We start from the raw sequence: 15,017 nt of genomic DNA, 5'->3' as shown, positions 1-15,017 counted from the left end.
TGAGGGAGTGCCGGTCCACCAGCCGCAGCCTTCAAACCCTCCTAATCTGTCCTCTTAGCATCATGGGGACCAGTTGGAGACAGAATTCGATAAAACACCTGCCCCACTACCGGTCCATAACATCAGAGAGGTGGGGTTTTGCAGATTGTCCAAAAGGGTTGCTCCCTCCCCTTCATGACTACCTCTCGCCCATGCCATTGACGTACGACAGGCTGACAGAGGAATATTTTTCCATTCTCTGCCAGGAAGTGACCGCTCTCTTTTCAAAGGGAGCCTTAGAGAGGGTGCCGATGCCAGAAATGTGTCATGGATGTCAATCCCACTACTTTCTGGTGCCTAAAAAGGACGAAGGCCTTTGTCCTACCCTAGACTTGTGCCCCCCACCAATTTCTTCCTCAAGAAGGAGAAGTTCAAGATGCTCATGCTTGTTCAGGGCCTGTCTGCCCTGGACTCGGGAGACGGGATGGTAGCGCTGGTCTTGCAGGACACATATTTTCACATCTCTGTACTGTCTGGCCATAGACGTTACCTGCGGTTCACAGTTGGCCACAAGCACTTTCAGTTTACCATGGTACGTATTGGCTTTACCAGCGCGCCTCAGGTGTTCACCAAGGTGATAGCGGTGGTTGCAGCTTATCTGCGAAGATTGGGGATTCTAGTCTTCCCCTATCTTGACGACTGGCTGTTGAAGGCGGTCTCACCCCAGGCTGTCGTCTCTTACCTCAAGACTACGACGGACCTCCTACACTCGCTTGGGTTTACTAACAACGTGCCAAAGTCGCACATGATGCTCCCTTTCATCAGAGCTGTTCTGGACACTGTGCACTTTCTAGCTTATCCTCCCGAACAGTAAGTCCAGGATATTCAGGCTATGATACCAATATTTCAGCCTCTATCCTGGATTTCGGTGGGATTGACTCTGAGGCTGCTGAGCCTCATGGCCTCCTGTCTCCTGTTTTGACACATGCTCGCTGGCATATGTGGGCTCTGCAGTGGGATCTGAAGTTTCAGTGGGCGCAGCATGTAGGAAAGTACCATCTTGCCTGGCATGTTACCCCCATATTTCACTGTATATATGTTGTTTTAGTTGTATGTGTCACTGGGACCCTGCCAGCCAGGGCCCCAGTGCTCATAAGTGTGCCCTGTATGTGTTACCTGTGTTATGACTAACTGTTTCACTGAGGCTCTGCTATCCAGAACCTCAGTGGTTATGCTCTCTCATTTTCTTTCCAAATTGTCACTAACAGGCTAGTGACCAATTTCACCAATTTACATTGGCATACTGGTACACCCTTATAATTCCCTAGTATATGGTACTGAGGTACCCAGGGTATTGGGGTTCTAGGAGAGCCCTATGGGCTGCAGCATTTCTTTTGCCACCCATAGGGAGCTCTGACAATTCTTACACAGGCCTGCCCTTGCAGCCTGAGTGAAATAACGTCCACGTTATTTCACAGCCATTTACCACTGCACTTAAGTAACTTATAAGTCACCTATATGTCTAACCTTTACCTGGTAAAGGTTGGGTGCTAAGTTACTTAGTGTGTGGGCACCCTGGCACTAGCCAAGGTGCTCCCACATTGTTCAGGGCAAATTCCCCGGACTTTGTGAGTGCGGGGACACCATTACACGTGTGCACTATACATATGTCACGACATATGTATAGCGTCACAATGGTAACTCCGAACATGGCCATGTAACATGTCTAAGATCATGGAATTGTCACCCCAATGCCATTCTGGCATTGGGGAGACAATTCTATAATCCCCCGAGTCTCTAGCTCAGACCCGGGTACTGCCAAACTACCTTTCCCGGGGTTTCACTGCAGCTGCTGCTGCTGCCAACCCCTCAGACAGGTTTCTGCTCTCCTGGGGTCCAGCCAGGCTTGGCCCAGGAAGGATGAACAAAGGACGTCCTCAGAGAGAGGGTGTTACACCCTCTCCCTTTGGAAAAAGGTGTCCGGGCTGGGGAGGAGTAGCCTCCCCCAGCCTTTGGAAAGGCTTTGATGGGCACAGATGGTGCCCATCTCTGCATAAGCCAATCTACACCGGTTCAGGGATCCCTCAGCCCTGCTCCGGCGCGAAACTGGACAAAGGAAAGGTGAGTGACCACTCCCCTGACCTGCACCTCCCCTGGGAGGTGCCCAGAGCTCCTCCAGTGTGCTCCAGACCTCTGCCATCTTGGAAACAGAGGTTCTGCTGGCACACTGGACTGCTCTGAGTGGCCAGTGCCAGCAGGTGACGTCAGAGACTCCTTCTGATAGGCTCCTTCAGGTGTTGCTAGCCTATCCTCTCTCCTAGGTAGCCAAACCTCCTTTTCTGGCTATTTAGGGTCTCTGCTTTGGGGAATTCTTTAGATAACGAATGCAAGAGCTCATCAGAGTTCCTCTGCATCTCTCTCTTCACCTTCTGCCAAGGAATCGAATGCTGATCGCGCTTGCAAAACTGCAACAAAGTAGCAAAGACGACTACTGCGACCTTGTAACGCTGATCCTGCCGCCTTCTTGACTGTTTTCCTGGTGGTGCATGCTGTGGGGGTAGTCTGCCTCCTCTCTGCACTAGAAGCTCCGAAGAAATCTCCTGTGGGTCGACGGAATCTTCCCCCTGCACCCGCAGGCACCAAAGAACTGCATCACCGGTCCTCTGGGTCTCCTCTCAGTACGACGAGTGAGGTCCCTTGAACTCAGCAACTCTGTCCAAGTGACTCCCACAGTCCAGTGACTCCTTGCCTCCCCACGCTAGACTGCATTGCTGGGAACCGCGTGTTTTGCAGCTACTCCGGCTCCTGTGCACTCTTCCAGGATTTCCTGTGTGCACAGCCAAGCCTGGGTCCCCGGCACTCTAACCTGCAGTGCACGACCTCCTGAGTTGTCCTCCGGCGTCGTGGGACCCTCTTTTGTGACTTCGGGTGAGCTCCGGTTCACTCCACTTCATAGTGCCTGTTCCGGCACTTCTGCGGGTGCTGCTTGCTTCTGAGAGGGCTCCTTGTCTTGCTGGGCACCCCCTCCGTCCCCTCGCGCAATTGGCGACATCCTGGTCCCTCCTGGGCCACAGCAGCATCCAAAAACCCTAACAGCGACCCTTGCAGCTAGCAAGGCTTGTTTGCGGTCTTTCTGCACGGAAACACCTCTGCACGACTCTTCACGACGTGGGACATCCATCCTCCAAAGGGGAAGTTTCTAGCCCTTGTCGTTCTTGCAGAATCCACAGCTTCTACCATCCGGTGGCAGCTTCTTTGCACCCACAGCTGGCATTTCCTGGGCATCTGCCCACTCCCGACTTGATTGTGACTTTTGGACTTGGTCCCCTTGTTCCACAGGTACTCTCGTCAGGAAATCCATCGTTGTTGCATTGCTGGTGTTGATCTTCCTTGCAGAATTCCCCTATCACGACTTCTGTGCTCTTTGGGGAACTTAGGTGCACTTTGCACCCACTTTTCAGGGTCTTGGGGTGGGCTATTTTTCTAACCCTCACTGTTTCCTTACAGTCCCAGCGACCCTCTACAAGGTCACATAGGTTTGGGGTCCATTCATGGTTCGCATTCCACTTCTAGAGTATATGGTTTGTGTTGCCCCTATCCCTATGTGCCCCCATTGCATTCTATTGTGACTATACATTGTTTGCACTGTTTTCTATTGCTATTACTGCATATTTTGGTATTGTGTACATATATCTTGTGTATATTTGCTATCCTCATACTGAGGGTACTCACTGAGATACTTTGGCATATTGTCATAAAAATAAAGTACCTTTATTTTTAATATATCTGTGTATTGTGTTTTCTTATGATATTGTGCATATGACACTAGTGGTACTGTACTGTAGGAGCTTCACTCGTCTCCTAGTTCAGCCTAAGCTGCTCTGCTAAGCTACCTTTTCTATCAGCCTAAGCTGCTAGACACCCCTCTACACTAATAAGGGATACCTGGGCCTGGTGCAAGGTGTAAGTACCCCTTGGTACCCACTACAAGCCAGTCCAGCCTCCTACACAGCACCAGGGGAATCTTTACGACATGGTCCAGATCTCAGAAGGAACTGCAAAAGATTTGCAGTGGTGGGTGAAGATCCACTAGTGGGTCAGTGGTAGACCCCTCTCTCTTCCCCAACCAGCTCTGACATTAGTGATAGATGTGTCACTCCTGGGCTGGGGCGGCCATCTGGTAGAGGTGGAGATCAGAGGATTCTGGTCTCTGGTAGAATCTGGACTCCACATCAACCTGTTGGAGCTCTGAGTGATCTGATTGGCATTGAAAGCCTTTTCTACCCTCCATCAAGGGAAGGCTAGTGCAGGTGTTCACAGACAACACCACGGCCATATGGCACTGCAACAAACAGGGTGGGGTGGGGTTGTGGACCCTCTTTCAGGAGGCTCTGCAACTCTGGACATGGCTGGAATGTCAGGGCATATCCCTGGAGCTTCAAAATCTGGCAGGCTCCTGGACACCAGAGAGGACCAACTCAGCTGCAGATGCCTAGCAGATCATGAATGGCATCTCCATCCGGAGGTGGCACAAAGTTTCTTTCAGCAGTGGGGAGAACCTTGGTTATATCTGTCTGCTACTGCTGAGAACACGCAGTCAGTAGTTTTTCCCTCTGGGGTTTCCAAGGCGTCTCTCGCTTGGGGTCACTTTGCATCTCCAGTGGAGCTTAGGCCTCCTGTATGCCTTTCCTGCCCATCATTCTCAAGAAGCTCAAGAACATCCGGGCCCAAGTCATCTTTGTGGCTCTGGACTGGGCACAGAGAGTTGGTATCCCAAGCTTTTGAGCGTGGCCATCTGATCAGGCTGCCCATTCGGGAAAATCTTCTGTCACAGCAGCAGAGGAGGGTCCTCCATCCCAACCTGTCAACTCTTCGCCTTCTTACGTGGCGAATTAATGGCGACAGTTGATAGCCCTTGACCTTCCCCCTGAAGTCTGTGATGTTATCTTGGCAGTCAGGCATCCCTCCACTAAGACTGTATATGCCTGTCATTGGCAAAGATTTGTGGCATAATGGTCAGGAAAACAAATTGATCCCCTTTCTGCCCCCCTTTTCAGGTTCTTTTTTTTTATTCTTACTCTTGCCCAGCAGTGCTCTGCTCTGGGAACTCTGAAGGGTGGTCTCTCCGCTATCTGGGATTTTTTGTGGTTGTCTGATCCACTATCCCTCTTCAAATCCCCAGTTATTAATTGGTTCTTGAAAAGTCTCAAAATATGACCATCCTTCACCCTCTATCATTCCTCAGTGGGACCTCAATCTTGTTTTGATATTCCTGACATGTGCTCCTTTTTAAGCTGATCCATAATTGTCCTCTCAGGCAACTTACCATCAAAACAGCATTCTGCGTGGGAAGTCTGCTCGGAGGGTCAGCACTCTTCAGGCTTTATCATCCAAGCCTCCTTATTTCACAATCAATTCAGAAAAACTGGTGCTTCACACAAGAGTATCCTTTCTTCCGAAAGGGGTCACTCTATTTCACGTAGGCCAATCCATCACCCTGCCTACTTTTCACACTTCACATCCCTCCAAGGAGGAGGGGTGATTCCACTATATGGACCCAAAAAGGGCATTGTTGTTCTACCTTAACTGAACACAAGAGTTCCAGGTGGATGACCAACTCTTCATAGGGTATGTCAGAGAAAAGAAAGGACGGGCCATGCAGAAGCGGACCATCTCCAGATGGATTGTCCTCTGTATAAAGATCTGCTACTCATTGGCCAAGAAGCAACCCCCTGAAGGCTTGCAAGCTCATTCTACCAGAGCTAAACCTGCGACCTCTATGTTAGCACTCAGGATTCCAGTCCTGGACATCTGCCTGGCAGCAACGTAGGCCTCATTGCACACGTCCACAAAACACTACTACCTGGACAGCCAGGTTCATCCCGATGGGCTTTTTGCCCATGTGATCCTGTAGAACTTCCTTGTCTGAAATTGGTCTGCAGACCAATCTCTGGGAAAGGTATTGCTTCAGTGTCTATATTAAGTTAAGGAGTCTGCAGCTAGAAGTCTCTATCAGATTGAACAAGTTACTTACCTTTGGTACCGCCTGATCTGGTAGAGGCTACATCTAGCCTCAGATTCCTTACTGACCCACCTATCCTCCCCGCTCTGCGAATGGATTCCTAGGGACAGGGCTACTTCCTTTTCAGGGCCCTAGTTTTCCACACCAGTTGTCCGTGTCCTTCGTGGCTCTGTGCTCATGGTGTGGAAAGTTGGGAAAAGAAACTGACGTCAGCGCACCTGAGTGACCCCTATAAGGGCACCATGAGCTGCACTTCCCACGTGGAGGATGCCGTGCAGACCTGATCAAGGCCACCTGCAGGCGTGTAGGGGTACTGCTCACGAAAACATTTCCAGATCCAGTTTGATGCCTGGGAATAATTCTAAGGTAAGGAACCTGAGGCTAAATATAGTCTCTACCAGATAAGGCGTTACCGAAGGTAAGTAACTCGTTTGTTAATCTGTATTTTCTTATCCATGCAGACGTTTGCAGAGTGGTATATGTTTAACATTTATGCAATACATTGCTTGTGGTTGCTTGCGTTAAGACCATTCAAGACTGTTTATGTCCATAGGAGAAGAAGCTAAGAGAGTTTACAACGATGCCCAAAGCATGCTCAAGACTTTGATTTGCCAAAGGAAGCTGCAAGCACGTGGCATCTTTGGGTTCTGGCCAGCTCAGAGTGTTCAAGATGATATCTATTTGTACGAAGATGATGCACAGCCACAATCTTCCAACCCAATTGCAATATTTTATGGATTAAGACAACAGGTGTGATCAATTATTTCCACTTTTGAATAGTACTTTTTTATTTTGTTCAAGAAGTATTAGACCTGTTATTAGTGTTTAAATGAATGCTCTTATTTGGGTGTGTAAATGTTCTCTGATCATGACTTATTTTTATAATGGCAAAGCAAATATACTGGTATTTGATGTAATTTCTTATAATGCTAAAAGACAGTCATCACTGTGTTCATATGGTTCACAGTGACCTGCTGCTTCCATGTTTTTATGATTAAACACTTTTAAGCACCAGATAGTTAGGAATCGTTATGGCTTATGTTTGTTTCCAGTATCTTAGATCTGCTGTATGTCTTGCATTGCTTTTATTTGGTGATATGATTTCTAGAACCACCCAGAATGAACTTGACCAGAATACTTGTATTGCAATAGTTGCCAGTATATGAAATGCAGCTCTAGATTATTAATTACCAGGTCTCATTTGTTGTCCATTCTCATAAGGTTACTGATAATATTCTTCTATAAAGGTTTCCAAGCCCTTTAATGTTTAATATCTACTGTTACCTGACACTTTGGATCTTGCACCCCAAGGTTATTCCACATAATTTACTTTCAGTGATGCCATAAATAATAACATTGCCATTGTAAAGAAATGTTTTTCACCCTTTAGGTTGGACTTTCTAGCATGCATGACTGAAACAAATCCAGAGTTCTGATGGCACACATTTTTCAGCTGAATGATGCAATAGTTAATTGCATTAAATATTCCACCATGCTTGTTTGCCTTTTCATTGTGGCCATATTAAGTAAGGGGCTTTCAACTTATAACTCAAATGCTTTCATTTTGACTGATTTGATCCAGTTCTGCCATGCTGTTTATCTTAATCGACCTCCATTTCTTAGCTGGTGACAGGGACTCTGTACTTCATGCCTTCACCATTCACTCAAACGCACAGAATTATATATATATGATGCAATGCTCTCTATATATAATTTAACCTCATAGATTCAATGTCATTGTTCTGAACTCAACATTTTGATCATTTTTTTCAGATTTTTAGGCAAAAGGAACTCTTTTTTTACTGTTAGGTAAATCTGAAGTATCTTGTCACTCAATGTTCGAAAATAAGTAACACCAAAAGTTCTAATGTGCAGCAGACCAATCTTAGAAAGTGCCACTGACTTAATTCAATTGCTGAAAAACCTAAGGTTGTTTATGCCTTACATTTGAAATTGAAAACAATATTGAGTTTCTTTCAAATGGATACTTCTAACAACAGATTCCTGAGTTTTAGAATATTTTCATCAATGCTTCTGTATGCTGCTGCTAGGTGGCGCTGTGTGGCTTCACTCTTGTATTTTATCACTCCACCCTTGCATGCTGACGTTAGTTACTTTTTTTGTGTGCTTTCCGGTGCTGATTTGGAGCTTAGGTTCAAATTTCGTTGGTCTTCCAACAACTTTCAAAACAAGAAAATCCAGTGTTCTAGGAAACGATATTCCCTAATGTTGCAGATTTCAGAATTTACCGAGATTGTCAGAAAGGTATGTCTTCATAGACCCTCTACAAGGTGTGTTTCTGGTGTTTGGCCTCAGGACACAACTCTTTAGTCATGGAACATGTCTGCCTTCTTGCACATGAGGGCGATACAAGAATGGAAATCAAAGTTGTACATTGCTAGACACAAGAAGAAGTTGTGCGCTTCATGTATTTCCCTCTCCTAGTCCTTAGGTCAATCCCGCAAATGTTCAACCTTGTGGTCAGATTACTCTGTTAAGTCAAACTGTACGCATAAATGCGAGAAGGCAAAGTAGGATTCGCCCTATCATGCCACACACTGTCTAAAGAGAAGTTGCGAGGGCATCACAGTGTCAGTTGGTCTCCCTCATAATCTCCAGTTGCGATGCATATTTCTCGGTTGGTCCTGGTTTGCCCCATATTCCCCAGGCCATTGTCATCACAAAAGGTCAAAGACTTTAAGGAGCTTATGTTACTAATACTTGGCATTCACTGAGCTCCCTCGGGTAGTTGTAGGTGCTGTCAGTTGGTTTACCACAATCTGATCTGTCCTCAGTGTTCTCTGACACCCATGGACCCGTTATGGGCTCTGTAGCAGCTCCGATAGGGAATTCCACCCAGGCCCTACAAGCTGCGTTGGTCCCTCCCTCATTGATGCCAGTACTGATGTCTCCTAAAGTGCAAAACACAAATGGACTTGGATGTGGCCCAAGTAATAACCAGTGGCTGAGATTAATTCAAGCATTCCAGCCATCACTTTTTGTATACTTCAATCTGTTGCCTTAAGTTGGACAGGTATGCCGAGACATGGATCCTGAGCACAGTGTCATTGGAACCAATCTGTACCCAGCTGATGAGCCCATAGCTAGAGCGAAACCGGTCGTGGGCTGCTTGTGTTTCGGTTCAGAGAGGACCTGGCTTGGCAGTTCAGGCTGGACTCTTCCAATTGGAGTAGGGTCAAGACTGATTTGACGATAGTTTAGTTCAAACTGAGGTAGCATGGTGTGCAAAAATAAAGATAAACTGGGATGCGGCTCGAATAATTACCAATGGCTGAAATTAATTCAGGCATTCCATCAATCCATTTTTTGGATTCAAGATTGTTGCCCTAAGTGGGAATGATATGCTTGGAGGTGGGTTCCGTGAACACTGTGTCACTGGAACCAAGCTGTACCTGGCTGTTGAGCCCATAACTAGGGCAAAACTGGTGTTGGGTTGCTTGTGTTCTGGTAGGATCTGGCTTGGCACTTCGGGCTAGACTGTTTTTTAACTGGAGCAGGTCAAGCTGGGCCAAACTGAGGTGGCATGGTATGCAAATAATGATGGACTGCGGCCCCAAATAATTGCCAGTGGCTGAGATGAATTCAAGCATTTCATCTATCACTTTGTTGTATACTTCAGTTGGTACTGACATCTCAAGCACTTGTGGAGGGATGTGGTGCTGGTTCCTGTGTCTGACCCCAAAAGTGACTTTAGCACAATCTTGAACAGTGTTGAACTAAGAAATTGCTACAGCGCAACCGGTCAGCCAGATTCCAATCCTATACCTCCTCTAGAGTGGACCTGTCCTAGGAGGCTCCATTGTCTTTCCCGCTCAGATTCATACCAAAGCTTGCCATCTCCTACAGATACTGGTGGTGGCGGTGGGAGGATTGGGGCGGGGATGGGGGCGAATTTACCCCCTCATGATGCTGATGATGCTAATGTTTACATTGAGTTACAAGAGGCCAGTGGGCTCAACACTTCTCCTGGTACAGGACTGAACTTGGGATTTGGACACCATTAGAAGTATGTGCTTCATTTGGAGCAATAAATTGACATGCAGCTAGGACTTACAACTACGCTCTATTAAGGTTAAGACAAATGTCCTTAAGGAAATCTTGTTGCCTGGGCCAGCCATAGCTGAACCTTTGCTCCCACCCAGTGAGGCCCTAACTAACATTTTAATGAGCATTTATTTAGTCAAAGGCCTGTTCTTGCTCACTTGTGGTTAGGCAGGTATCCAGACATTGCAGACCAGTGTCTGGTGATGCTGATTTAATTACTGAACATCCTACTCTTGGTGATTGAGGCTGCCTCCAGCAAGGATAACCCCAAGTCTTTCTCCTGGACTCATTTGAATATGAAGTATTAGATGATTGAGGCATTCAGATAACAAAACCTCTGGTTGGTTGGGAGGGTGGTTGGCACTAGCAAGGTGCTCCATCACCATTTGTGGATGTGTTCCACAGGATTCTCTGGAGAGGGACAGGTGTCTCTGATTGCAATGCCTTTTGATGGCTCACACCTGTTCAGTGAGAAAGCGGATTCTTCTTTGGAACGATTCAAGGAGAGTAGGATCATGGCACTTTTTCTGTGTTTTGTAACCTCTGCCAAACTGTATCCCCTCACTAGTTTCAGAAATTCAGAGGTTATTTTATGGGTATGGAGTATAGGGAGCGAAAGTCAGCCTCTTGTGCAATCACCCTAGTATTTTGGGGCATGCAGCATGCATGCAACCAAGGGCACATGTCTTCTCAGACCTCTTCCCTGTGGTAACCGCCTCCAGCACAGCTGCTTTAGCTTTCATTAGTGGCACACAACTACCACTGGGAGGCAGGATCCAGCACTTTCTCACAGGCCAGCTATCTTTCACATCCAAAGATGGGTCCTCCAAATTTTTCAGCGTGGATGTAACCTCCCCTTTTTTATGCTCCACCAAATCAAAGTGAATCTCTCTGTTGCAAGAGTTCCAAGTTTTACTCTCATAAGAGCCATTGAGATGGTTCCAGACTTGAAAATAGGAGAGGGATTCTACTGTTAGTATTTTCTTGTGCCAAAGAAAGATGGGGGCTTCGACCCATCTTAGATCTTTGTCCTCTGAATGCCTTCCTGTGGAAAAACAAATTCAAAACTCTCATCCTGGCCCAGCTTCCCTCTGCCTAGGACCTGAACGAATGGATGGTTCTCCTTGGACCAGCAGGATACATATTTTCATGTACCCATCTTGGCGTCCCACTGAGGTTACCTGCGGGTATTCGTGAAAGTAATGGCAGTGTTCGCCACCCATCTTTGGAGGTCGCCCTTACTTCGATGGCTGGATGTTGAAGGTGGGTTACAGTCATGCACCTACTTCAAATGACTGCAAGCCACCTGACATCTTTGGGTTCATGATCAACGTGCCAAAGTCACACCGACCCCTTAGCACAGGCTTCCATTTACTGGAGCTATCCTGGACATCGGTGAGCTCAGGGCTTTCCCTCTGTTGCTTGGAGTCCATGACATTAGAACTATGATCCCAATGTTTCGGCCTCAGTAATGGAGCTTGATGAGAACAGCTCTGAGGCTTCTTGGCCTTTTAGCCTAATGCATCCTCCTTGTTGAACATGCCAGGTGGCATATGCCTGCTGTGCAATGGAATCTGAAGTTCCAGTGGGCCCAGCACTAATGAAACCTGTCAGATGCCATTCTGATTTCAGGGGAAACTGCACATTATCTGGAGTGGAGGCTGACTGATCACAATTGGACTGACAACAGAGCCCTCGCCTTTCCCCACTCAGAGTTGACAGTAGTGACAGATGTGTCGCAGGTGGGTTGGGGGGGTCATCTGGAAGATGTGGAGATCAGAGGAAACCCAGCTCTATATCAGTCTGCTGGAGTCGCGGCATATTTGTCCGATGTGGAAATCCTTCCTGCCCTCCATCAAGTGGAGGCTGGGACAACTTTGTGTCCTAGTGTAGAGTCTGTAAGAAAGATCCCTTCCAAGAGGAATGGTCAGACGTCCTGTTGTTTATTTTGTCTTTAGCACTTCAAGGCCGTGCTGTGAGTATGATTAAAATTTATTTGTAGGCCCTTTCGGCCTTCTTATGTTTACCAGAGTAACTGTCCTTCCTTAAATAAACTGTTGTGATGCATTTTTTTAAAAGTTTGGCACGTATTTCCTCCCAAACCATTTGTGATGCAACAGTGGGACCTTAATTTTTGTCTTGACGTTTCTAATGTTTATGCACTTTAATCCAATTTGTGTCTTCTGACCTTAAAGTCTGTCTTCCTCCTTGTGTTCACTTCATCTCAGCGCTCGAGTGAACTTTCAGCACTTTTAGCAAAAGCACTCTACACCACCTTTTTCCAGACAACCTGGTGCTGATGACTCCGATGGCAGTATTGCCTAAAGTCATGAATCCTTTCCATGTTGGACAATCCATCACTCTCCCAGTACTCTTTGCCCCTCCTCACTCCTTGAAGGTAAGGAGAAGCTCCATCTTTTGGACCCCAGAAGAGCTTTAAGCTTTTTTGTTGATTGTACCAAGAATCATAAGCTTCTTGGTCAGCTGGTCCAGGGCGAAGAAATGGGAAGCTGTGCATAAGAGGACTGTGTTGAGGTGGATAGTCTTCTGCAATGAAATCTGCTATGGGCTGGCCAAAAAGTAGACCCCTGAAAGGCTTAGAGCCCATTCCATCAGAGCTAAGGCTGCCACCATTGCATTGGTATGTGGAGTGCCTGTCTTTGACATCTGCTAGGCTGTGACCGGGCCCTCAGTGCACCAACACATGAAGCACTAATACGTGGACAGCAAGATGTGACGGGATTGACATTTCGCCTGTTTTTATTTAAGGACTTTGTGGTCCTCATCCTCTTCTATGACTCCAGCTTTGGAAGGTATTGCTTTCATATCTGTTCCTAAGGCAGGGAACCTGGAGTTAGAAGCTATCCAACAGATGAACAAGTTACTTATGTTCATTACCACTCTTTTGGTGGGAACTCTAGTTTCATATTCCTCACTGTCCTCCCCACCTCTCTGTTCTGTGGAGTGGCCGTCTAAAAAGATCCTAAGTTAGCAATCTGGACACTGATACAGATGATTGTCCTGTTCCTCGCCTGAGGGCTCAGAAAGAGTCAAGCAAGAAACCAACGTCCGTGCACAAGGGTGGGGCTTATATGTGTCTCCGCACCACTTTCTGGGGTAGTACAGAGCCAGCGCCCCCTAGCTGCATGCAGGGGCATTGGTTTAAAGTTTCCAGCTCAAGTCTGAAAAACCTGGGGAATATCCTAAAGATGGGGCATCTGCATTAGACTGAGTATCTACCAAAAAGAGCATCGCCAAAGATAAGTAACATGTTCATTTTATCTTATTGCTAGCCTTGAAAGAGTACTGAAAACTGTTTGAAGCACATTTGGGTACGAAAACATGAATTTTTCATTTGATGCAAATTGACTGATTATAATCCTGGCCATCATACCAGGCGATTAACGTGGAAATCTTGAATAGCGTACAATTTACTTAAGATACATTAATTGTTATTGTATACATTTCAGTCTAACTAATTTGCATTTTACCTGACCAATCCTTGTGGTAGGTAATGGTTTGCAAAGTAGAGAGGGGAGCAAAATTAGACATTGTGTTTGTTTGTGCAATACACATAGTTGTTGTGAAAAATAAACATATTATGAAAAGTTAATTTCATTAGTTTGGGGTAAAATTGTATGGAAGGACATACTTCACGTCCAAAAATTATGCGAGACATCTGCTGGAGACTGTTTAAAGCACAGTGTTTCCCAGCTGTGGCACATCTGTTTCATAATTCCCCCAAGACATTTTGCTTTGTGCATTTTTCCTATATAAAAATTATGGCACAGCTTGATTTCTGTGGCTCAGGTCCCACGTCTGGATACACCCATCTTCCTGAAGAAAAGAAAATAGTGATGATGACCTAGACCAAGGTTGAATAGCCATACATGAAGACTAAGCAGTGAGAGAAATATAGTTAATTCCCTGTCCTCTGTGACAGTTGCCGAGCATATCCTTTCCTCTCTTTGTCTGAAGCTTTGCCACTGTTGGCCTTTCTTCCTTTCATTGGGTGTTGAAGATGTTGGAGGATCACACTTGAGCTTCATATTTGAGATGTCTCGTTTGCCTTCAGTGACAAGATTCTCAAACATGTTTTTTGCCATAAGAGTGATACTCAACACAGTGGGATATCCTGGAAAACGCACAGTGTGTCCTGGCATGCAATAGGATCATACTTTCCCACTGCTTTGAGGACATTTTCCTTGACCTGATAGGAGTGGGATTCATTAATATATTCCTTAGGCACACCTGTACACTCTTTTTAAGGAGGCCCACGCTTTGTACCCTGTCAAGGGAATTTTTTTCACAAGTGCCAGACCAGTGGATGAAGAGGTACTTTGTTACTATCACCTTTGAACTAGGGATACCAAATCAAACTTCAGCATCTTCGTAATTTTGCTCATTTCAGAAGTGATAAACTGCACTTCAAATGAAATCTTGTTATTCGTGTCAGTCTTTAAGTATTATAAGCAGGAGACAAGGCATTCTTTGATAACGCAGGGTCTCATATGTCGGTTACAAAGACAGTTACTAATCTAATCTGTCTTAACTTCTGTTAAAAGGACTCGTCAGTGGAGACAGTGTCTTGTCTTTGGTTCACAGTTGCTTCAAAGAGTGATTATGGGTGACTCCACTGTCATGGTGCCTGAGGCACTGCACCTCCAAATAGAGTTTTAGGGACCTCAGCTTTTATGACAAGTGAGTGTTGAAATGAAGCAGTTGTTGAAAACTAGACAATCTCCATCCTGGCAGTACAAGGACTGTACTACGTACTACATTACATCTGCTTAAAAGCAGGAATGGTGTGAGGACATCAAAACTTATCCCAGTGTTTGTAGATCATAAGCCATAAAAAGTTCAGAGAGAAACTGGTGCACCATCTCAGTGCGCTGCCATCAGTTTTTTTCTTTTCGTGCCAGTTAGCGCTGATCTGGAGAGAGCTACCGCC

At 46.1% G+C, this 15,017-nt stretch overlaps 1 protein-coding gene across 1 annotated transcript in view; it reads left to right on the top strand.

The window, feature by feature from the left end:
• MTR (5-methyltetrahydrofolate-homocysteine methyltransferase) overlaps positions 1-15,017 on the top strand; it is a 484,998-nt gene that overhangs the window by 410,571 nt on the left and 59,410 nt on the right. The window contains exon 29 of the mRNA XM_069234453.1: positions 6,555-6,751. Within this exon, the coding sequence (XP_069090554.1) occupies positions 6,555-6,751 (197 nt within the window). The remainder of the gene's footprint in view (positions 1-6,554; positions 6,752-15,017) is intronic.

The sequence above is a fragment of the Pleurodeles waltl genome, chromosome 5, assembly GCF_031143425.1.
Source record: "Pleurodeles waltl isolate 20211129_DDA chromosome 5, aPleWal1.hap1.20221129, whole genome shotgun sequence".
Taxonomy (NCBI): Eukaryota; Metazoa; Chordata; class Amphibia; order Caudata; family Salamandridae; genus Pleurodeles; species Pleurodeles waltl.
The sequence above is the reverse complement of the archived record's forward strand: the minus strand, read 5'-3'. Positions and strand labels throughout refer to the sequence as shown.